The sequence below is a fragment of the Somniosus microcephalus genome, chromosome 12 (genome assembly GCF_052327205.1).
Source record: "Somniosus microcephalus isolate GS21.2 chromosome 12, FLI_Smic_1.0, whole genome shotgun sequence".
Lineage (NCBI taxonomy): Eukaryota > Metazoa > Chordata > Chondrichthyes > Squaliformes > Somniosidae > Somniosus > Somniosus microcephalus.
This window is the reverse complement of record NC_140998.1, coordinates 46,064,699-46,087,833: the sequence shown is the minus strand read 5'-3', so window position 1 is coordinate 46,087,833 and position 23,135 is coordinate 46,064,699. Positions and strand designations below refer to the sequence as shown.

Sequence of the window (23,135 nt, the reverse complement as noted above, 5' to 3'; positions counted from 1 at the left end):
CACTCGTGAGGTCATTAAACTTCTTGCGGCACTGCATCCAGGTCCTTGGGGCTAAACTCTTGGCATTGACCTCTGTAGCTATCTGCTCCCACTGCCTTCTCACCGTGTGTCTGTTGGGCCTCCTGGCCCCTTGTAGTTACAGGACGTCTCTCCTCCTTTCTACCTTCTCCACCAAGACCTCCAGTGCAGCATTGGTAAACCTGGGTACCTGATCTCGGCCATATTCAGCCATTTTTCTGTCTTTCCCAGGTCAGGTTCTGCTCATATAGGACTCCCAGCACCTGCTTCAGCCATCATGCACCTCCCCTTTAAGAGGTGCAGGCTAGCTTTAAGCAGTGCAGGATTGCTTTAAGTAGTGCTAGCATCTATCGATTTTGGGCCCCCTTGATGATGCGTGCAGCCAATCAACAGTGCGTTTAGTGCTGGCTGCACACAGAAATCATGGTATTAAGCAGGCAGCACAAAGATGCCATGCTGCCTGCATTACACCGAACAGGCATGGGATAATCACGCATCACAATCCCCAAGCCCATTTTCGGGGACTATATGAGGCCATATGGGTTGAACTGAAAAACAAAAAAGGGGCAATCACGCTGCTGGGAGTGTACTATAGACCCCAAAACAGTCCAAGGGAGATAGACGAGCAAATATGTAGGCAAATTTCTGGGATGTGCAAAAATAGGGCAGTAATAGTAGGGGATTTCAACTTCCCTAATATTAACTGTGATAAAATTAGTGTGAAAGGTATAGAGGGAACAGAATTCTTAAAATGCATTCAGGATAATTTTTTTTAGCCAGTACGTAGCAAGCCCAACAAGAGAGGGGACGGTTCTGGACCTAGTTTTAGGGAATGAAACTGGGCAGGTAGAAAGGGTATCAGTGGGAGAGCATACTGGTGGTAGTGATCATAATTCAGTTAGATTTATGGTAGTTATGGAAAAGGACAAGGATAGACCAGAAATAAAAGTTCTCAATTGGGGAAAGGTTAAATTTTACTAAGCTGAGATGTGATTTAGCCAAAGTGGACTGGAGACAGAAATTTGAAGGTTAATCAGTGTCAGAGCAGTGGGAGGCATTCAAGGAGGGGATAGTGAGGGTTCAGAGCAAGTATGTTCCCTTAAAGAAAAAGGATGGGACTAACAAATCTAGAGCTCCCTGGATGTCAAGGGGCATACTGGGTAGGATAAAGAAAAAAAGGGAAGCTTGTGACAGATACCAAGGGCTCAATACTGCAGAAATCCTAGAGGAGTATAGAAAGTGCAGGGGTGAAATTAAAGAGGAAAATAGGAAAGCAAAGAGAGGGCATGAAAAATATTGGCAAGCAAAATCAAGGAAAACCCAAAGATGTTTTATACATTCATTAAGAGCAAGAGGATAACTAAAGTAAGAGTAGGGTTATTAGGGACCATAAAGGTAACCTGTGTGTAGAGGCGGAAGACATGGGTATGGTTCTTAATGAATAATTTGTGTCCGTTTTCACAAAAGAGAAGGACGATACAGACATTGCAATCAGGGAGGAGGAGTGTGCAATATTAGATGAAATAAACATAATAAAAGGGGAAGTATTAAGGGGTTTAGCATCTTTGAAAGTGGATAAATCCTCAGGCCCAGATGTAATGTATCCCAGACTGTTAAGAGAACATAAGAACATATGAAATAGGAGCAGGAGTAGGCCATTTGGCCTGTCGAGCCTGCTCCGCCATTCAATAAGATCATGGCTGATCTTCTGCCTCATCTCCACTTTCCTGCACTATCCCCATATCCCTTGATTTCCTTAATATTCAAAAATCTATCAATCTCTGTCTTGAATATACCCAATGACTGAGCCTCCACAGCCCTCTGGGGTAGAGAATTCCAAAGATTCACCACCCTCTGAGTGAAGAAATGTCTCCTCATCTCAGTCCTAAATGGCTGACCCCTTATTCTGAGACTGTGACCCCTGGTTCTAGACTCCCCAGCCAAAACATTCTCCCTCCATCTACCCTGTCAAGCCCTGTAAGAATGTTGTATGTTTCAATGTGATCACCTCTCATTCTTCTAAACTCTAGAGAATAAAGACCTAGGGGGTGATTTTCATTCAGAAGTCGGGAAGGAGGCGTGACTACAACTTTTGGGGTTGTAGTCCCGCCTCCATCGAGATGCGGCCAATCCACGCGATTTTAACTTGATTGACCTTGTTGAGCCCGCCCAGCGGGCTCAGCAGGCCAATTAAGGGCCACCCAGCAACAGGTGACGTCACAGACTGAAATTTCATCTGTCAAGACGTTTTGACAGATGAAATATCAGTGTTTCACAGCTGTTTGAAGTCTTACTTGTAACATGAGTCCTTCTACACTGACTTAGTTAGAAATCTCACCGACACAGAAAGCTGAAGGCTGTCACTTTTGACAGATCGCAGCCATTCTGCTTTCTGTGCCGGTTAGATGATGGACTCCCGAAACCTAAAGGAAGCAAGGCTGTAAAGGTAAGTACAGGTAATTTAAACTTCTTTACACACTTTAGACACACCAAACACACTTACCTTTATACTTATGCACACATCACTCACCTGAACACCAACATCTCGACCCCTCCAAGTCCTTCAACCCGACGGCCTGACTCTTCTAACTTGGCGTAGTTTGGAGCCGTCGAGAATCCCACACTTCAAGCTTCAAAATAGGGATTAGGCTAAAAACTGCCTGTTAACTATCTGTTAATAGGCAGTTAATTGGCACTAATCCCTTCCCGCCTCGGGTAGGCGGGTCCCAGAGCGGGGCGGGTACCCGCCTCCTTTGAAACTTACATGGAGGCGGGTTGGGGGCGGGATGGTGTCGGGACCCCCAAATTCAGGACTTTAATCCCCCGCACACCTCCAATCCCACCTCCACGGGTCAGTGAAAATCGATCCCCTAGTCTATTCAATCTCTCCTCATAGGACAATCCCCCCATCCCTGGAACCAGTCTGGTGAACCTTTGTTGCACTCCCTCTATGGCAAGTTTATACTTCCTTAGGTAAGGAGACCAAAACTGTACACAATACTCCAGGTGTGACCTCACCAGAGCCTTATATAATTGCAGTAAGACGTCTTTACTCTTATACTCAAATCCTCTTGTAATAAAGGCCAACACACCATTTGCTTTCCTAATTGCTTGCTGTACCTGCATGTTCACTTTCAGTGATTCATGTACAAGGACACCCAGGTCCCTCTAAACACTAACATTTCCCAATCTTTCACCATTTAAAAAGACTCTGCTTTTCTATTTTTCATACCAAAGTGGATAACTTTACATTTCTCCACATTATATTCCATTTGCCATGTTCTTGCCCACTCACTTAACCTGTCTATATCCCCTTGAAGCCTCCTTGCATCATCCTCACAATTTACATTCCCACCCAGCTTTGTATCATCAGCAAACTTGGATATATTACATTTGGTCCCCTCATCCAAATCATTGATATAGATTGTGAATAGCTGAGGCCCAAGCACTGATCCATGCGGTACCCCACTAGTTACAGCCCGCCAACCCGAAAATGACCCGTTTATTCCTACTCTGTTTTCTGTCCGTTAACCAATCCTCAATCCATGCTAATATATTACCCCCAATCCCATGAGCCCTAATTTTGCTTAATAACCTGTTGTGTGGCGCCTTATCGAATGCCTTCTGAAAATCCAAAATACACCACATCCACTGGTTCCCCCTTATCTATTTTGCTAGTTACAACCTCAAAAAACTCTAACAGATTTGCCAAACACGATTTCCCTTTCATAAATCCATGCTGACTCTGCCCAATCCTATTGTTATTTTCTAAGTGCCCTGTTACCACATCCTTAATAATAGATTCTAGCATTTTCCCTACTACTGATGTTAGGTTAACTGGTCTGTAGTTCCCTATTTTCTCTCTCCCTCCTTTCTTAATTAGTGGAGTTACATTTGCTACCTTCTAATCCACAGGAACTGTTCTAGAATCTATGGAATTTTGGAAAATGACAACCAATGCATCCACTGGGCTGGATTTTCCTAAGCCCCTGGAGTCGGGTTGGAGGCGTGCGGGCGATAAAAATCGGAGATCCGGGGGTCCCGACCCCATCCCGCCTCCAACCCGCCTCCATGTCAATTTCATAGGAGTCGGGTTCCCGACAAGTGCTGGAACCCGACTCCCAGAGGCGGGAAGGGATTAAAGGCAATTAAACTGCCTGTTAACAGGTAGTTTTTTGCCTATTCGCGATTTTTATTGCAGGTTTGTGGGCTTCCCAACAGCTCCAAACCACGAAAAGTTTTCGAGGCGGGACGTGGGTCTGAGGTCTTGGAGGGGTCGAGATGCCCAGTGTTCAGGTGAGTGAGGGGTGCAGGAGTGCAAAGGTAAGTGTTTTGCAAGTGTTTAAATAAGTTTAACTTACTTTTACTTACCTTTACAGGAGTCCTGCATTCCGGTGTCGGGAGTCGGCTGCAAGAACCACAGAAGCTCCGATTTTTAAAAAAAAATCAGCTTCTTTGTTTCTACAGCAAAATGATTTTAAAGTTATCCTGAGAAAGGACTGAGGCTGAATTAGCAGTTTTTCAGTGCTTGACAGCTTCAAACAGCTGTTAAACACTGATATTTCATCTGCCAAAAGCTTTTGACAGATGAAATGTCAATCTCTGACGTCACCTGTTGCTGGGTGGCCCTTAATTGGCCTGCTGAGCCCACAGGGCGGGCTCAACAAGGTCAATCAGAGGAAAATCCAGTGGGTTGGCCACATCTCCATGGAGGCGGGACAACAAGCCCGCATGTGGGTTTCCCACCTCCAACCCACCCCCGTAGCAAAATCCAGCCCAATATCTCTATAGCCACCTCTTTCAAAACCCTAGGATGTAGGCCATGAGGTCTGGGGGATTTATGGGCTTTCAGTCTCATTAATTTCTCCAGTACTATTTTTTTACCAATACTAATTTCTTTCAGTTCCTCATTCTTGCTAGACCCTTGGTTCTCCATTAATTCCGGGAAGCTTTTTGTGTTTTCTTCCGTGAAGATAGACACAAAGTTTTTGTTTAATTTCTCTGCCATTTCCTTATTCCCCATTATAATTTCTCCTGTCTCAGCCTGTAAGGGACCCACATTTACTTTCGCTAATCTTTTCCTTTTTACATACCAATAGAAGCTTTTACAGTCTGTTTTTATGTCTCTCGCTAGTTTACTCTCATAGTCTATTTTTCCTTTCTTTATCAATTTCTTGGTCCTCCTTTGCTGAATTCTAAAATACTCCCAATCCTCAGGCTTACTGCTCTTTTTGGCAACATTATAAGCCTCTTCCTTTGATCTAATACTATCTTTAACTTCTCTTGTTAGCCACTTTTCCTGTGGGGTTTTCGTGCCTTAAAAGAACGTGTATTTGTTGTAAATTATGTATTAATTCTTTAAATGCTAACCAGTGCTTGTCTACCATCATACCTTTTAATGTAGTTTCCCAATCTACCTTAGCCAACTCGCCCCTCATACCTACATAGTTTGCTTTGTTTAGATTTAAGACCCTAGTTTTGGATTTAACTAAATTACTTTCAAACTCAATATAAAATTCAATCATATTATGGTCACTCTTCCCTAAAGGCCCCTTTACTACAAGGTTATTAATTAACCCTTTCTCATTGCAGAAGTGAGTGAAGAAATAGCAGAGGCTCTGACCATCATTTTCCAATCCTCTCTGGCTACAGGTGTGGTGCCGGAGGACTGGAGGACTGGTAACATGGTACCATTGTTTAAAAAATTAGAAAGGGATAGACTGAGTAATTACAGGCCAGTCAGCCTAACCTCGGTGGTGGGAAAATTATTGGAAAAAATTCTGAGAGACAGGATAAATCTTCATTTAGAAAGGCACGGATTAATCAGGGACAGTCAGCATGGATTTGTTAAGGGAAGGTCGTGTCTGACTAACTTGATTGAATTTTTTGAGGAGGTAGCAAGGCGGGTCGATGAGGGTAGTGCGTTTGATGTAGTCTACATGGATTTTAGCAAGGCTTTTGATAAGGTCCCACATGGCAGACTGGTCATGGAAGTAAAAACCCATGGGATCCAAGGGAAAGTGGCAAGTTGGATCCAAAATTGGCTCAGAGGCAGGAAACAAAGGGTAATGGTCAAAGGGTGTTTTTTGTGACTGGAAGGCTGTTTCCAGTAGGGTTCAGTATTGGGTCCTTTGGTTTTTCTGGTATATATCAATGATTTGGACTTGAATGTTGGAAGTATGATTAAGAAATTTGCAGATAATACAAAAATTGGCTGTGTGGTTGATAATGAAGAAGAAAGCTGTAGACTGCAGGAAGATATCAATGGACTGGTCTGGTGGGCAGAACAGTGGCAAATGGAATTCAATCTGGAGAAGTGTGAGATAATGCATTTGGGGAGGACTAACAAGGCAAGGGAATACACATTGGCCCAGAAATTCAGGTCTCCACAGGTGAGTAGACACGGGGTACTCACCTGTAGGCCCAATGGAAGTGCCGGTTTCCTGCATGCACGGCGCATGCGCGGGAAACTGGCACTTCCGTTCCCCTGAAAGCAGGGGTTCAGAGGTTGAACGCGTGTGCGGGAGAGGCTGCACGTGCGCATCGAACTTCGTTTTTTTTTACAGGTTTTCCCGGGAGGGTATGTCTCCAGAAGTTAGACATGTAAAAAGCAGGCGTAAGGCCTGCTTTTTACAAGGTAAGTGGTGAATTAATTAAAATTAAAACATTTTTTCCACAGGTTTATTATTTTTAAATATTTTAAAGAAAGGTAAGTTTATTTTTAGCCCCGTTAGAAAATAAAAAAAAAAATTCAAAAATTTAAATTATTGTTTAAAATAGTTATTTCATGTAATTTATAGTTTATTTAAAAATGTGATTAAAAAAAAATTATTTGAAGATTTAGTGATGTTTTGGGGCCCGTAGTATTTCTAAATTTGACAGCACTTCCTGTCAGACTTATGAATGGAGCATTCCCTGCTCCGATTGGCTCTCCATGGCCCACGTGATCCCAGGGGACGCACCGAACTAACTGTGCCCCTGGGATACGCAAGCACTGCACGCTGGCAGTTGGAGGAGGCCCAGGATCGGAATTCCACGGGGGCCCACAGCTCAACGGCCGACGCGCAAGGTAAGTGCAGGTCGGGGGCTTGCACCCGCAGGAAGCCCCCGACCCGAATTTCTGGGCCAATAAATGGTAGGACACTGAGAAGTGCAGAGGATCAGAGGGACCATGGAGGGCATGTTCACATATCCTTGAAGGTAGCAGGACAGGTAGATAAGGTGGTTAAGAAGGCATACGGGGTGCTTGCCTTTATTAGCCGAGGCATAGAATATAAGAGCAGGGAGGTTATGTTTGAACTGTATAAAACACTAGTTAGGTCACAGCTAGAATACTGCATGCAATTCTGGTCACCACATTACAGGAAGGATGTGATTGCGCTAGAGAGGGTGAGAGGAGATTTACGAGGATGTTGCCTGGGCTGGGGAATTTTAACTATGAGGAAAGATTGGATAGGCTGGAGTTGTTTTCTTTGGCACAGAGGAGGCTGAGTGGAGACCTAATTGAGTGTATAAAATTATGAGGGGCCTAGATAGAGTGGAAAGGAAGGACCTATTTCCCTTAGCAGAAGGGTCAATAACCAGGGGGCATAGATTTAAAGTAATTGGTAGGAGGTTTAGAGGGGATTTGAGGGGAATGCTTTCACCCAGAGGGTTGTGGGGATCTTTAACTCACTGCCTGAAAGGGTGGTAGAGGCAGAAACCCTCATCGCATTTAAAAGATACTTGGATATGCACTTGAAGTGCCGTAATCTACAAGGATATGGACCAAGTGCTGGAAAGTGGGATTAGGCTGGCTAGCTCTTTGTGGCCGGCATGGACAAGATGGGCCGAATGGCCTCCTTCTGTGCTGTAAATTTCAATGATCCAATTTAGCCCCGGAGTGTCTTGGGTTTCTCAGAGTCTAATAATAAGGGGAGACACAGTCATTCCTCATTTAAATATCTTTTGTGGTGATTAATTTTGAAGACAACTAAATTACAAAAACTCAGTCCAAATGCATATTTTTATTAGAATCACTGTCTGAAAATGATAACATTTATATTAAATTTAAAGTTAAAAAAAAGTCCACAGAAACATTCCAGTCCATAAAACTACAACAATGTACTTTAACTAAGCGATACTCTTGCAGTTCCAAACATTGTTTTAAAGTAATGTCTGCTGATCACTGGATGCCAGGGTTGAGTACAATCAGAGAAAATGGAGGACAATAGTCTTCTTTTGATGGATGTTATGATTGACATCATCAGCCATCCAGTGTTGATCCAAACAGCTAATATTTGAATGGCGTGTCCAGAAATGCCTAAGATTCAAACTGGACATCAAGTCAAATTTTTCAAATAACAGTCCATTATTTTTACTTACTTCTGTTTCTCATGATGTAGAGACATTAATCATTCAGTTTATTAAGGTTTTCAATGCGCTTTCATCATCAGCAAAGCAAATCTTAGCACTCAAGCCATGACCACACCCCTCCTCCCACATTCCTGCTCTGACTCCAACCCTGTTCAGTCTTGCAACTGGCAAAAGGTGACAACCCGAGTTTGGGTCACAAATAAAATGAACTGCAATAGCACCAATCCAGTTCTAGTACAAGTATGCAGCGTTAAGACTGTCCTGAGTTTAGCCTGCATTGTCAGTATCAGCAGAAACAGTCCTCAGGGTTGTGAGTGTGGCTTAAAGAACAGAATTACCTGACAAGGGCAATGAAATTCCTGAAATTGGCATTGAAATGAATCAAATATATAAAGAACTCAGAACTGCATCCAACCTGGTGTAGATAAACAGGAGGTCTTATCATTCCCATTAGGCACATTTTTCCCAATTTTCGCCTATCTTCTGAAGTTGCTGCTGTCTAACATGCTGGCAGCTCTCCAGCACTTCACCCATGTGGCCTTTCTTCATGGATGGGTCTAGACAGTGAATGTTGGCATGATATTTGACCGTTTGGCTCGATTTTGACCTTATATGATGGTGGCATGCACTCACGTTCCAGCAAGAGTCACTGAATGACGAGTGGAAACCATGGTTACCTTTTTTCCCCTTTCCTAGCCCAGGAATGCAGGGGCTTTTTGTAGAATCTCATGTTGAGTTTAGAAGGTTGAGGGGTGATCCAATCGAGGTGTTTAAAATAATAAAGTGATTTGATAGGGCAGATTCAGGGAAACGATTTAACGATAAAGCCCAGAACAAGGGGCAATAATCTTAAGAGCGAGGCCATTTAGGAGTGAAATCAGGAAGCACTTTTTACACAAAGGGTAGTGGAAATCTGGAACTCTCTCCCTCAAAAGGCTGTGGATGCTGGGTCAACTGAAAGTTTCAAGATTGAGATCAATAGATTTTTGTTAGATAAGGGTATCAAGGGAAATGGAGCAAAAGTGGGTAAATGGGGTTGAGGTACAGATCAGTCATAATCTAATTGAATGGCAGAATAGGCTCAAGGGACTGAATGGCCTACTCTTGTTTCTATGTTCCAACTGCTGCCTTGGATAAGATCAGCACAGACCATGATGTGAATTTGGGACTTGCCTGGTCTGCATGGCTCAATCCTACATGATGCATTTACCACCGAGACACCTCAGGAGCTGAAACATTTTGAAGGTATTCCAACAACTATATGCTATCAGTGCAGTAAAAACCAACAGTATTAATTGCTCTTCAGCTGCTGTGATGTTCCATGCAACAAAAAGCATTAATCAAGACACCCAAGACAATTAGTAATATTTTGCTGCATGTCAGCATCTTATAGCTTGATGTTTATTATATTAAAATAAGGCATAAAAATTAAATAATGTATCATACTTCTATCAACATTTTGACTATAAATGGCTTGGAGCTTGTTATGGCCTGTATGCTTTCAGGACAAGGTGCAAACCGAAGCGAAGTTCCATGCGTAAATTGCGTCTGAGCCGCAGGAAAACCGAACAATCAGTTTCTTTGCTATTCCTTCGTGAGAAATGGTTATAAAATCTTTCTCTTATATGATGTTGATGCAACAGGTTATTCCTGACGTAAACTTTGGTACATTTTCTACATTGATAACGTACAGATTAAAATACTGAAATCTAAGAGATAAAAAGAAAAACTGTGAGTGCTGGAAATCTGAATTGAGAACACAAAATGCCGGAAATACACAGTAGATCAGGTGGCATTTGAAAGAGAAAAGAGAAGCTGATATTTCTGGTGCGACCTTTCATCAGAACTCATGAACCCAAAATTTCAGCCCACCTTTTCTCTTTTAGACACTGACTGACCAGCTGTGCATTTCTGGAATGTTTCTGTTTCAATACACCCCGTTTTAGGTTCCTCTATTTGGAACTATTTAAATCCAAAGACCCTGGCTTATTTTCCAACCTTCCAGTGCTTATTCATTCAATCGTAGGCCACATGAAATCTGTCCACGATTAGTTAGTGGATCTTTTACCTCTGTGCTGTTATCCCATGAAATATTGGGCCAGAATTTGCGGTTGGTATACCGCCTTTGAAATGGGCAGCAAGTTCGGGATTTCCGCATGCGCTTGCGCTAAATCCCAAACTTACGATCCGTCAAGTTTCAACTTGACAGATGATCCGCACTGACATTGAAATCCTAATTGCTGGTGCAGAGTTGGGCTAATTGCCCACCAACTGCCCAGCAAATATGTATGAAAATTTTACGGCTGGTGCAAATAGGCACAGGACCTGTTTGCACAGCGTAAGGGGATACCTCCTGACAAATCCAAGTAATTTTAAAAGCTATATGAGGCCGGAAATGGAAACATTTACATATGATCCACAGGATGTTGTTCATGGTGTCCACTACGTGTCATGATTTAAAGGTTAATTTAGTTGGGGATGAACTCAACAAATGTCAAGTGAAATATTACATGTTTCATTTAATATAAATCTTAGATGTTAGCACGAGAGTCATTCTTGCAGCTCTTAACAAATAATCTAAGCAGCAGAAAGCATTGTACTAGTGATGTTAATACGCAAGTTTTGCTAGACCTTTTGTTTGCTGATTGAAGCATCGGCCCACGTGATCCCAGGTATGCTTACGCACACGGTGCGCCCTTGTCATCCGTGGGTCACTACGCTGCCCTCTACTCCGCAGCGCCTGACAGCAACTTCTCGGAGGAGGGTTCCCAGCAAGTAAATGCGCATTCGATTCGGATGCCGGCGGCGTAATCCTTGATTACACTGCTGACTGCAAAATCTGGGCCATTACTTCCTTTGCATTGTTGCACAGTTATATATCATAAATCATTTGTGGTTGCCACTACCCCGATTTTGGACTGACTCCTTTCTCTGCACTCTGTAATATGCAATTACTTTTCTTGTAGATTGCCATGTGGTTTCTTGCCAATGGATGAATTTACACAAGATCATTTGTACAGTTGTGCTCCAAGTATCTTCTCAGCCTGCCCGGGAGAGGTAGCACTTCAATAAGTTTTAATCTCTCATTTCCCAGAACCTTTCGAACTTTAATTCTGCAAAGATGGGCAAGAGGTCTTGGCGGTTCTAAACAAAGATTGAAATGAACATATGATAAGCAATGGAAACAATGGTTGTTGTGACAAAAAATATCTGCCGATGATAGTTCTTTCACTCCTTTCTCAAGCAAACGAGTACATGCAATAATAAGAATGATTGCAATAGGATCTCAGCCACATTTGGAGGGAATGCAAGTTTGCCAGAAGATCTTCAATGAGTAATTTTAACAGAGGTGTTAACCTGGTTATAATCAATGGGCTAACACTCCCATTAAAATGGCCGAGAAAGGAATTTTAGACAAACAAGTTACGTGTTTGTTTACTTATATCCCATGGCTTCATTGCCATATGATGGCTAACCTTGGAATACTATTGCTTTGAGCAAATAACATTTGATATGCAAAATCCCCTTTTAATACAGCTGTTTCCAGATATATAAAAATAATGTAAAATAAAATAGCATATAATAAAATCGCAGAACTAATGCCAACTATTCTATTAGATTTCATGTTTTAGAAGCCCTTGAAATTTTACCAATGGGAAGCTTATTTTACTAAGCCTGGCTAATGTAAGTATAGCATTTTATTCATAATTTAAGCAATATTTGTAAGTTTTTAGATAGGCTCTAAAAGGTTAATTTTATTCAAAGCTTTATGTTAATCAATTTACATTACTATGACAATTTGTTGTTTGGAATGAATTTATTCAGAGACTTTACCGCGTTTAAAGATCAGTTAATAAACTTCGCAAGCTTACAAAAAATACATTGTTATATTCAGACTTAACGGTTACAGAAACTACATGAAACCTTTTAATTAGGCCAGTGGTTTAAAAAGATACTCCTATAAGCACATTCTTTATTGTCCCATATGCTAAAAAAAAAATCACCGATTAGATCTTCAGTTTAAAATATGTTTGGCTTCCTTGGCAATGTGATTTAGAAGCTACAACAAGTGATGTACTTAGTAGTTTTTTTTAAAGATTATATTAAACCAATTTCCATCAAATGTTGCAGATTGCACGGTGCACCAGTGATTCAAATCTACAGTATTGGATCACTATTGGCCATTTTGCAGAATGAACTGCTATGAACCAGAATGAACCAGCTAGTTTGAACACGTTGATAAATGCAGCCAATTCAGTTTTTCATAGTAACCAGGTTTGCTAAAAGATTACTGCTCCTGCCCCTTCCTTCTGCTGTGAACCTAAATAAGTCTAACTGCCATTTGGAGACTCTCTAAGAATGGTACAGTGCCATGCTTATATTCTAATTGTCATGGCTTGCCATAGGGCAGGTTGAGAAAGTGGTTAAAAAAGCATACGGGATCCTGGGCTTCATAAATAGAGGCATAGAGTACAAAAGCAAAGAAGTTATGATGAATCTTTATAAAACACAGGTTCGACCTCAACTGGAGTATTGTGTCCAATTCTGGGCACCGCACTTTAGGAAGGATGTGAAGGCCTTAGAGAGGGTGCAGAAAAGATTTACAAGAATTGTTCCAAGGGATGAGGGACTTCAGTTACGTGGATAGACTGGAGAAGCTGGGTTTTTCTCCTTGGAGCAGAGAAGGTTGAGAGGAGATTTGATAGAGGTGTTCAAAATCATGACGGGTCTAGACAGAGTAGATAGAGAGAAACTGTTCCCATTGGTGGAAGGGTCGAGAACCAGAGGACACAGATTTAAGGTGATTGGCAGAAGAACCAAAGGCGACATGAGGAAAAACTTTTTTACGCAGCGAGTGTTATGATCTGGAATGCACTGCCTGAAAGGGTGGTGGAGGCAGATTCAATCGTGGCTTTCAAAAGGGAATTGGATAAGTACCTGAAGGAAAAAAATTTGCAAGGCTACGGAGAAAGAGCAGGGGAGTGGGACTAGCTGAAGTGCTCTTGCAGAAAGTCAGCACGGGCTCGACGGGCTGAATGGCCTCCTTCTGTGCTGTAACCATTCTATGATTCTATATAAACTGAGTATGTCAAATTAAGATCTGTCACCTGAAATGTGGTTATAGTGTGTTCTCCAGCAGGTTTTATACTGGTATATATACAGTATATGAGACACACAACTGGTTAAACCATGAGGCAATAGCCAGTAGTTTTATTTAGCTCAGGGTCTCCTCTTTCACAACAAGCTGCTGGATATTGAATTGCAGCCATTAGTTACACCCTCTGTAACTCTTCCAGTCTGTCATCTCACCTATATTTAGACCGTGGCTCGGTGAGCCCGGGAAATGGGGAAATAAACAGATGGAGTTTACCTTAGAAAAATAACATTAAAATGACAGTTGAATTTTACAGTAAAACCTAGCTTTGTTTCTAGTAAAATTAGTTATATTTGCCACCCATTTTTTTGGTTATTTTTCCCTCTCTGGGTCTCCCTGCGTCACTCAGTGTTCAGTGAGAGTGGGCAGGAAAGTGGTCCGTGATGTTCTAGAACTTGACACCACGACAACAACCTTGAACTGACTTGCTATCTTGTTTTTCTATCCCTTCCACTGGAAAAGCACTTCTGCCAGTTGGGAGCCAACCATAGGACAGAGTGTGGAAAAGATTCCATTCCATTGCGGCACACCATCCCTAAAATGTTCTTATTTACTAAATCATCTGGTTACTTGCTAAAAACCGAGTAAATTAAAAATAATAAAAACACTTAATTTTAGACTGCTTCCCCATCTAGCTCTAACAGACCAACAAAGTGATTCTTTGAGGTTTTGAATTTATATGTATATACTTGCCTGATTTTGCTTTGATATCTGCCCAGTCATCATAACTGTCGAGATGTTCCTTCAATTTACTGCAGAGTTTCACATTACCGACATAGTCAAGTAACACATCAATGATTGGCCCAGCCCATCTGTAGATTCCAGGTGTAGACACCATTTCACAAAACTGAAAACAAGATCATAAGACAAATGAATTGCTCCTGGGCAAAGGCACAGTAGTAATCAGTTTGAGATATGTTAACATTACATCAACTTGTTTAATTTTGTGATGCTACTTTGCTTAAAAAGTCAAACCTGGGTTACCCAATTATTGCAGGTGTCAGTGTTGAGGCTATCCATTCTGACACAAAGTGTGACAATTTCCTTTCTACATGGATTAGCAGCAGTTAAAGGCATGTGCTTTCTGCCATTAACATTTAATATGTCACATACACAAATAAAATAAGTTGATATCTGCAAGGCTCTAAGTCACTGTCTGATAATCTGTGAGGCCCTATCTTCTTATGTTGCCGCTCGATCCAATTTCTTATGAAGTCCTATATCACTATCCAATACCCCGTGAGTCCCTATGTGACTACCCAACATTCTAGGAGGTCATATATCACTACCCAATATCCTGTAGAGCCCTATAGTATTATCCAATATCTGTGAGGTCCTATAATCACTATTCAATATTCCTTGAAGCCATATGTCACTATCTGGTATTCTGTGAGGCTCTACTTCAATATTCTATGAGACCAAGGTTCAATATGCTGTAAAGACCTATTTCACTGGCCAATATTCTGTGATGTCCTATATGACTATCCAATATTCCATGAGGCCCTACATGCCTGTCCGATAATCTGCGATGCCCTATATAATGGTTCAATATTTTGTGATGCCCTTTCTCACGGTCCAACATTCTGTCATGTTGTACATCACTGCTAATAACTTGTGCAGTCCAATATTCTGTGAGATCCTATGGTTATTTGGAGCTAATTTAATCAATATACAATTTCTAGAAAAAAATGGCACATTTCTATCCAAAATTAATGGAATTCACCAACAACAATGATCAACGTGAAGTATATTTCTGATTGGTAACATGCTAATTTTTCACTGTAGTGGCCAATCAAACTAACATTCCTGACTGTCTCCATGGAAACCATAGCTACCAAGTCAAAAACATGTTGATAAAGAAAAAAACCTGTTTAATGGGAACGTTCCTATTGGGACTAAAAGTCTTTGTAACCACTCATGTGTACAGAAGTATACGAGCAGAATCTGCTGAATGGCAGCGTGCCACGTAAATGCTCAGCAGATAAAGTCTTGACCCTTTCTCCAAAAAAGAATACAACCGCAACCATTTGCATTTTTTTATGTGCAGGAAGACATTTCCATGTGTTTTACATTCGGGAAGCTAAAAAAGTGGACAGTGAGCAGGACAAATAAAGGAAAAGTAGAGAGGGCAAAGTCAAAGAGAAAGATTTTGATGAGGTTTTTGAAAGAAGGGAAGGAAATGGGAAGGCAGAAGGAAACTAGGCCGGGAATTCCAGAGAACAGAAGCAGAGGGGCTGAATGAAGAGCCGCAATGATGGAGTGGAGGGAGGGAAACAGGGAGTAGCCCAGTGTTAGAGGAACAGAGCTCTGGTGCATGAGGGATTAACGGTGTAGCAATTAAGATGGGGAAACGCTATGGAGCAATTTGAAAGCAAGGATTCATAGTTCTGAAGTCAACTTTAAAATGAGCAAGAGCTTGTTGCTTAAAAGCAGCAAAACAAAAAGGAAAGGTTGGAGGATTATTGTTTAGGGTTTCATGTAATGCTATTTTTAAATGTTTCAAATCATGAAAGGTGTTTCAGTCACTGTATTTGTGTAATTCACAGAATGATGTCCCCTAGATTTTGCCTGGATAAACAAATGGCCCTTACAGTGTTTAAAATGATATTATGCAGTTACATATGTATATCCAGCAGAGGGAGGCTATTCCTACAGTCACTTAATTGGTGAGCTCTTGGCTGAACGTAAATGGTTAGTATGTTTGAAGGTGGCTGCTGAGTAAAGACGCTGTGGACAATGGCATTTAGATTTATTTGGAATCCTGCTTCAAACATAATTTTTGGTTGAAAACAGATAAATTTGGCTGGAAAGGCAGCAATCCTCTGACCTTTCACTTGGGAAACAATTGTCAGCAGCAACCAAGTTTGAGAGGAGGAAGTCTTTTCTTCAGGTTTCTGTTAGTTTAATTCAAAGAGACTTTATTTTTCTGATGAAGAAAAAACTGTGAGAGCATTTAACTCTAAAGGACCGTTGTGCTCTGTGTGTGTGTGTGTGTGTGTAAATATTGCCTTGTGTAGCTAGTGCCTAATCTTGGACCTAATTTTGGTGCTGTTAAATTGTAAATAAATAATGTAAAATGTAAATAAATAGGTATTGTTAGCCTGAGATCTATGTGGTTGTGAAAGTAGATGTGGTCAATAATACCCTGACAATTTTGACACTCCATTCCAAGTGCAGAGTTTCACTTGACAGATCAGAGAATCTGGTATAAAAGCGAAATACTGCGGATGCTGGAAGTCTGAAATAAAAACAGAAAATGCTGGAAATACTCAGCAGGTCAGGCAGCATCTGTGGAGAGAGAAACAGAGTTAACGTTTCAGGTCGATGACCTTTCGCCAGAACTGGAAAAAGTTAGAGATGTAACAGATTTTAAACAAGTGCAGGGGCAGGGAAAGGGTGGGGGGGAGGGGAGGAATGAACAAAAGGGAAGACCTGTGATAGGGTGGAAGGCAGGAGTGATTAAATGACAAAAGGTACAAGGCAAAAGGAGATGGTAATGGCATAAGTAAAGAAAGAAAAGGTGGGTCTAGAAGAGGTGTAAATCGGAAAAGCAGAATCATCAGCAACAGCTGCCGTCCGAAAAAATGGGGGCAGAGTTCACGATCTGAAATTGTTGAACTCACTGTTGAGTCCGGAAGGCTGTAAAGTGCCTGATCGAAAGATGAGGTGCTGTTCCTTGAGCTTACGTTGAGCTTCATTGGAACAGTGTAGGAGACCAAGAACAGAGAGGTCAGAGTGGGAGTGGGGCGAAAAGTTAAAATAACAGGTGACCGGAAGTTCAGGGTCACGTTAGCGGACTGAACGAAGGCGTTCCACAAAGCGGTCACCCAATCTGCATTTGGTCTCCCCAATGTAGAGGAGACCACAGCGTGAGCAGCGAATACAGTATACTACAGAGAATGGGTACACAGTAGATAATTCAGTATTTTTTATCTTATATAATACTCCTGTGAAGCGCCTTGGGACGTTTTACTACGTTAAAGGCGCTATATAAATACAAGTTGTTGTTGTTGGCAAAGCATTCACTGCGCCTGACTCACAGTGCTCCTGATTTCTGGGCCATTAAATTCAATGTCCAGAAAATTGGAATGCTGCTCAATGAGACACTGCATTGGGCACAGAACTTGCAAGTTTGGAGCTATTAAAAACCAGTATGTTTCCTGCAATCATGATATTTGTTATTCCTGGGCCCACGTAACCTCTGCAAAGGCAGATCAAGTCTAGATTGTGAGAGTCGGGGTCTGATCAGAGTAATATGTCTCTCACAATATGGGCAATCTGGCCCGAATTTCCTTGGGGTTCTGACAGACTCCCGCTGTCACTCTGATGGGGGACTGGGGAACCCATCAGAAAATGGCCAAATCTGGATTTTTCGGTAAGCTTGGTAAGGGAAGGAGCCTCTACCCACCCCTTACAAGGTTGATACTATCAGGGTGCAGCCACGGGAAGCAGGGGTTCCCTACAGTTTTTTAAAATTCATTCACGGGATGTGGGCATCGCTGGCAAGGCCAGCATTTATTGCCCATCCATAAGTGCCCTTGAGAAGGTGGTGGTGAGCCGTTTTCTTGAACCGCTGCAGTCCGTGTGGTGAAGGTACTCCCACAGTGCTGTTAGGTAGGGAGTTCCAGGATTTTGACCCAGTGATGATGAAGGAATAGCAATATATTTCCAAGTCAGGGTGTTGTGTGACTTGGAGGTGGTGGTGTTCCCATGCGCCTGCTGCCCTTGTCCTTCTAGATGATAGAGGTTGCGGGTGTTGGAGATGCTGTCGAAGAAGACTTGGCGAGTTCCTACAGTGCATCTTGTAGATGGTACACACTGCAGCCACGGTACGCCAGTGGTGGAGGGAGTGAATGTTTAAGGTGCTGGATGGGGTGACAATCAAGTGATCTACTTTGTCTTAGATGGTGTTGAGCTTCTTGAGTGTTGTAGGTGCTGCACCCATCCATCACACTCCTGACTTGTGCCTTGTAGATGGTGGAAAGGCTTTGGGGAGTCAGGAGGTGAGTCACTCACCACAGAATACCCAGTCTCTGATCTTCTCTTGTAGCCACAGTATTTATGTGGCTGGTCCAGTTAAGTTTCTGGTCAATGGTGACTCCCAGGATGTTGGTGGTGGGGGATTCGACAATGGTAATGCTATTGAATGTCAAGGGAAGGTGGTTAGACTTTATCTTGCTGGAGATAGTCATTGCCTGACACTTGTGTGGCACGAATGTTACTTGCCACTTACCAGCCCAAGCCTGAATGTCATCCAGGTCTTGCTGCATGCAGGCACGAACTGCTTGATTATCTGAAGAGTTGTGAATGGAACTGAACACTATGCAATCATCAGGGAACGTCCCCAATTCTGACCTTATGACGGAGGGAAGGTGATTGATGAAGCAGCCGAAGATGGTTGGGCCTAGGACACTGGCCTGAGAAACTCCTGCAGCAATGTCCTGGTGCTGAGATGGTTGGCCTCCAACAACCACAACCATCTTCCTTTGTGCTAGGTATGACTCCAGCCAGTGGAGAGTTTTTCCCCTGATTGCCATTGACTTCAATTTTACTAGGGCTCCTTGATGCCACACTCGGTCAAATGCTACAGTGGGAGTTCCTACTTCCTTGGCTCAGTTGGGACCTAACATGGGACTGGAGGATGGCATGCTGAGTACGAGGAGGCATACTGGCCTCCAGATGGGCCTAAATGGGCCCCAGTGAGTGAGTGGGTTCAGCTAAACCAATTTACAAACAGCGGTTTCGAATCGCTACCCCTCCTTCAGTTCTGAGTGGAGGAACTTATCATTAATGGGCTTAAATCACCTAGCATTCTGGACAATAGAGCAGTTGTATTTCCCTTTTGTTTCAGCCCGGGGAGCTCCGGAAGACACATTAACCCAGTCCAACCACTCTGAGTTAGCCAATCACAGCTTTCTCTTGTGTATTGGACCCTTTGGGCGGGAATTTTGCACACAGCCCTTGCAGGGCAGAACGGCAGGACCTCACCAGGTATATAAGATAGCTGCTGAAAAGCTATCGCTCTCTTTACTTCGCTGGACCACAGGTGAGCAGGGTGTTCTGACTCCTCGGCAAGGCAACCTAGCAGGAGTTAGGGGGTGGTGATTTGAGGGTAATTGCTAAGATTGTTTAAATAACATTGGAGCCATTTTATCCCTCGTTTTCGCCGTCTGCAACCCCGTTATATAGTTTTACTGTAATTACTGTGTTCGTGTGATATAGTTTATTCTTTTGATTGTAGTTTATTTAGGTAATAAAACTTGATTTTTCTCTCATCCAAACCACTTGTCCGTTTTAAAATCATTAATTATAAGTTCCTCCACTCAGAACTGAAGGAGGGGTAGCGATTCAAAACCGCTGTTTGTAAATTGGTTTAGAGTGCAGCAGCAAAAGGCTGCTGATCAGGTGAATTACTGTAAACCAGGTAAAAGGTTGGAATTGGTCAGAGCTCAGAGGCAAAGGCTGCTGGCCAGGTAAATTACTATAAACCAGCAAAAAGATGCCCCCCTTACACTGTTTCGGATGAGATGTTAAACCGAGGCCCTGTCTGCTCTCTCAGGTGGACGTAAAAGATCCCATGGCACTATTTCAAAGAAGAATAGGGGAGTTATCCTCGGTGTCCTGGCCAATGTCTATCCCTCAATCAACATCACTAAAAACAGATTATCTGGTCATTATCACATTGCTGTTTGTGGGAGTTTGCTGTGTGCAAATTGGCTGCTGCGTATCCCACATTACAACAGTGACTACACTTCAAAAGTACTTCATTGACTGTAAAGTGCTTTGAGATGTTCGGTGGTCGTGAAAGGCGCTATATAAATGCAAGTCTTTCTTTCTAGAGGGGTTGGACTAAAAATTAGTCTGGGCTTATTTTCAGCTTTCAACAGGTGTCAGTTTCCTAACATATTCAAGGGGTCTAACGCTGTTTCAGGCATCCACCCGAGACGCCTAAAACAAGGACCCCACAAATTTTGCAGTGGAACCAATGCCTGTGCAGAATGGCGCAGGCTGTCCCACTGCTCAATTGGTATACTTTGCACCCATTTTACACCCAAAAAACAGGCGCAACGCATATCAATTTCTACCAGGTTATGAAGGGTGAATGGGGTGCTCCAGGGAAACACTAGAATTTCTAACGGTCAGTCTTGCCTCTGAGTCAGAAGGTTGTGGGTTCAAGCCCCACTGCAGTCTAGAGCCCATAATCTAAGATGACAGTACAGAGGAAAGGCTGCATTGCCAAAAAGGATGTTATGTTGGTAGCTATCACTTTAAAATTCAGTTACTGTACAGAGGAATTTTAACTGCCAGTGCACTTGGCCTATTGTTTCAAGGTATAGTGTTGTGGTCTCCCTGGGAACAGGCTTGAAATAGTCTGACGCACAATTCTCAAATATATACAGAGTTCAAGATTGGTTCAGTTTGTATACGATTGATAGTCTCACTTTGAATCTTAGAGGCCAGCTATTCAGATTCCAGGATGTCCCTGGTAGCCCTTTTCAGGATATAAAAAGCAAGATTCTATTGGAAACAGGGGTCAGTTGGACATCCTCTCAGGGAAAGGCAGTTAAAGACAGAGAGGCAGTGATTTGAAGAATCCTCTCAGAGTCTGTGAGCAGTTGGACAGTTCCTATGAGCAACAGTTGAGGAATTCTCTCAGTTTCGGCCGTCACCTTAAAGTACTTCAGAAGAAGAAACATATGGCAATTTAGAAGTACAGGTTAACTATCCCTTATCTGCAATTCCGAAATTCGGAAAGCTCTGAAAACCGAAAGTTTTTTCGTGGAGCGTCTCTCGGTATTTCCAGTGTAAAAGCTTGAGCAGCTTGCACGGGAGTTTGCAGATTACTGCGTGGCCGTGTGCAACTTTGAGGAAACATTGCTGTTAACTATTTCTTTATAGTAATCTGGTTACCTAGCCAGGTTTGCATCCATCACTAGTGGTGTAGTTGTAGGGTAAACCCGACGGCTGCCTCTTGTCCAATTATAAGCATTATTATTATCCATTCTGAAATCCAAAAAATTCTGAATTCCGAAACACATCTGGCCCCAAGGGTTTCAGATAAGGGATAGTGCACCTGTATTGTGTATATTTATAATAAATTCTATATATAGATTAGGTTAGTTCTCTGAGTTACAGGCACTGGAATTCCTGAGGCAGGAAAAGTGGAGAGAGGGCACAACCCCCGCAGCTGGAGGAGAGGGGAAGGGGCGGAATTTGGGACAAAACCTGGATCTTCTCTTGCGTTTCGATCCCGGTTAAAGTTGTCCTCAAATTCCAATTTGTGGGGGGAGGAAGTGGACAATTTTCCAGATGGCCCCTCTACATCAAGGGGGCGTGTCTGGTGGAGTTCCCGAGTCACCTGGGGAATTCTGCCAATAATGCCCTGTGAGGCCTTCTTGCCAGCTGAGAGCTGCCATTCGTTCCATTGAGGGCCTTAATAAGGCCCCAAGACTGCCCAGGCCAAAGGTAATCAAACCTGGATGGGGATCGATCATCTTCAAAAGGAAAAGCTCCATTAAGAGCATTTTACCACTGTCTCGCCTCCTTTTCCTTTGACCTTCCTAGGCTTCCAGTCCAGCCATGGAGCAATGTTGCACCACTCCGATTTTCATGGCCGCTATCAAGGTGAGCGCCTCTGAAGCACCCTTACAGCATTGTTCTGTACAGACTGCTAGTTAATGGTTTCCCAACACTACTAATTACCAGTCTGTACAGAGTAGTGCTCTCCATTCCTTACTACAGAATAACAATTAGCATGTGTATTTGTCATAAAGATTCACTAATAATATTGCAATTGTACTCCATGTGCCTCAAAAATTAAATTCCTAACTCATTGTTATTTGAATGATAGAAATATTAAAGTTATTTCCAGAGCTTACTTGTACAGTTTTGGGCTGTTTATACTCCAAATGTATGTCGTGTCTTCTTATCTCTTGTTCTGGATGTTGACGACTGCCGTATTCACACGTAAAACAGGATTCTCCATCACCGCCAAAATCCATAATTAACTTTAACAAACTGAGGTACTTCATAGAAAACATGATTGTTGCTGGGAAGGAAGTAGGGTGTGTTGGAATATAGGCATTGACGTTAGCTCCATAGTCCATGAGCAGCTGTATGTTTCTGATGCAGCCATTTCGGATAGCGATTAGAAGGGGATTCATCAGATCAACATTGGGATTTGCCCCAGCCTTGAGCAGCATTTCTGTGGCTTCTACATTGTTGTTGTAAACAGCAAAGTACAAAACAGAAGTACGTTTGTCTTCAAAAAGCCGGGATCTTTCAGGTGACAAGAGGGCACTGATACTGTAGCCAGCTTCAATCAGCTCTTCAATGATATCATCTTGGTTGTGTTGAGCAGCGAGGTGAAGAGGGCTAATTCCACTGCGCCTCACCCGAACTTTGCTGGTAACTGGAATCAGCATTTGAACTATCCTGAGTAAGAATAAACCACATTTGTGTTATTACTAAAGCATTGACAATGGTCTGTGACAGATAAATCAAACACTTTTATAAACAACACATAGTTAGTGTGATTAATCTGTGTCAGAAGTGGTCTGAGCATATTAACGTTGTGTGAGTTGAATCACACTGTCCTAAAGCTGTT

At 42.5% G+C, this 23,135-nt stretch overlaps 1 protein-coding gene across 3 annotated transcripts in view; it reads right to left on the bottom strand.

Moving 5' to 3' along the window:
• Positions 1–8,009: 8,009 nt before the first annotated feature.
• Positions 8,010–23,135, bottom strand: part of asb2a.1 (ankyrin repeat and SOCS box containing 2a, tandem duplicate 1) — a 55,528-nt gene continuing 40,402 nt past the window's right edge. For 2 of the 3 annotated variants that reach the window (XM_086002780.1, XM_086002779.1), the window contains 3 exons: positions 22,408–22,963; positions 14,222–14,375; positions 8,010–11,517 (listed from right to left, as the gene is read on the bottom strand). In XM_086002780.1, the coding sequence (XP_085858906.1) occupies positions 11,372–11,517; positions 14,222–14,375; positions 22,408–22,963 (856 nt within the window). In that variant the 3' untranslated portion in view covers positions 8,010–11,371. The remainder of the gene's footprint in view (positions 11,518–14,221; positions 14,376–22,407; positions 22,964–23,135) is intronic. The other variant, XM_086002781.1, reaches the window with a different exon arrangement.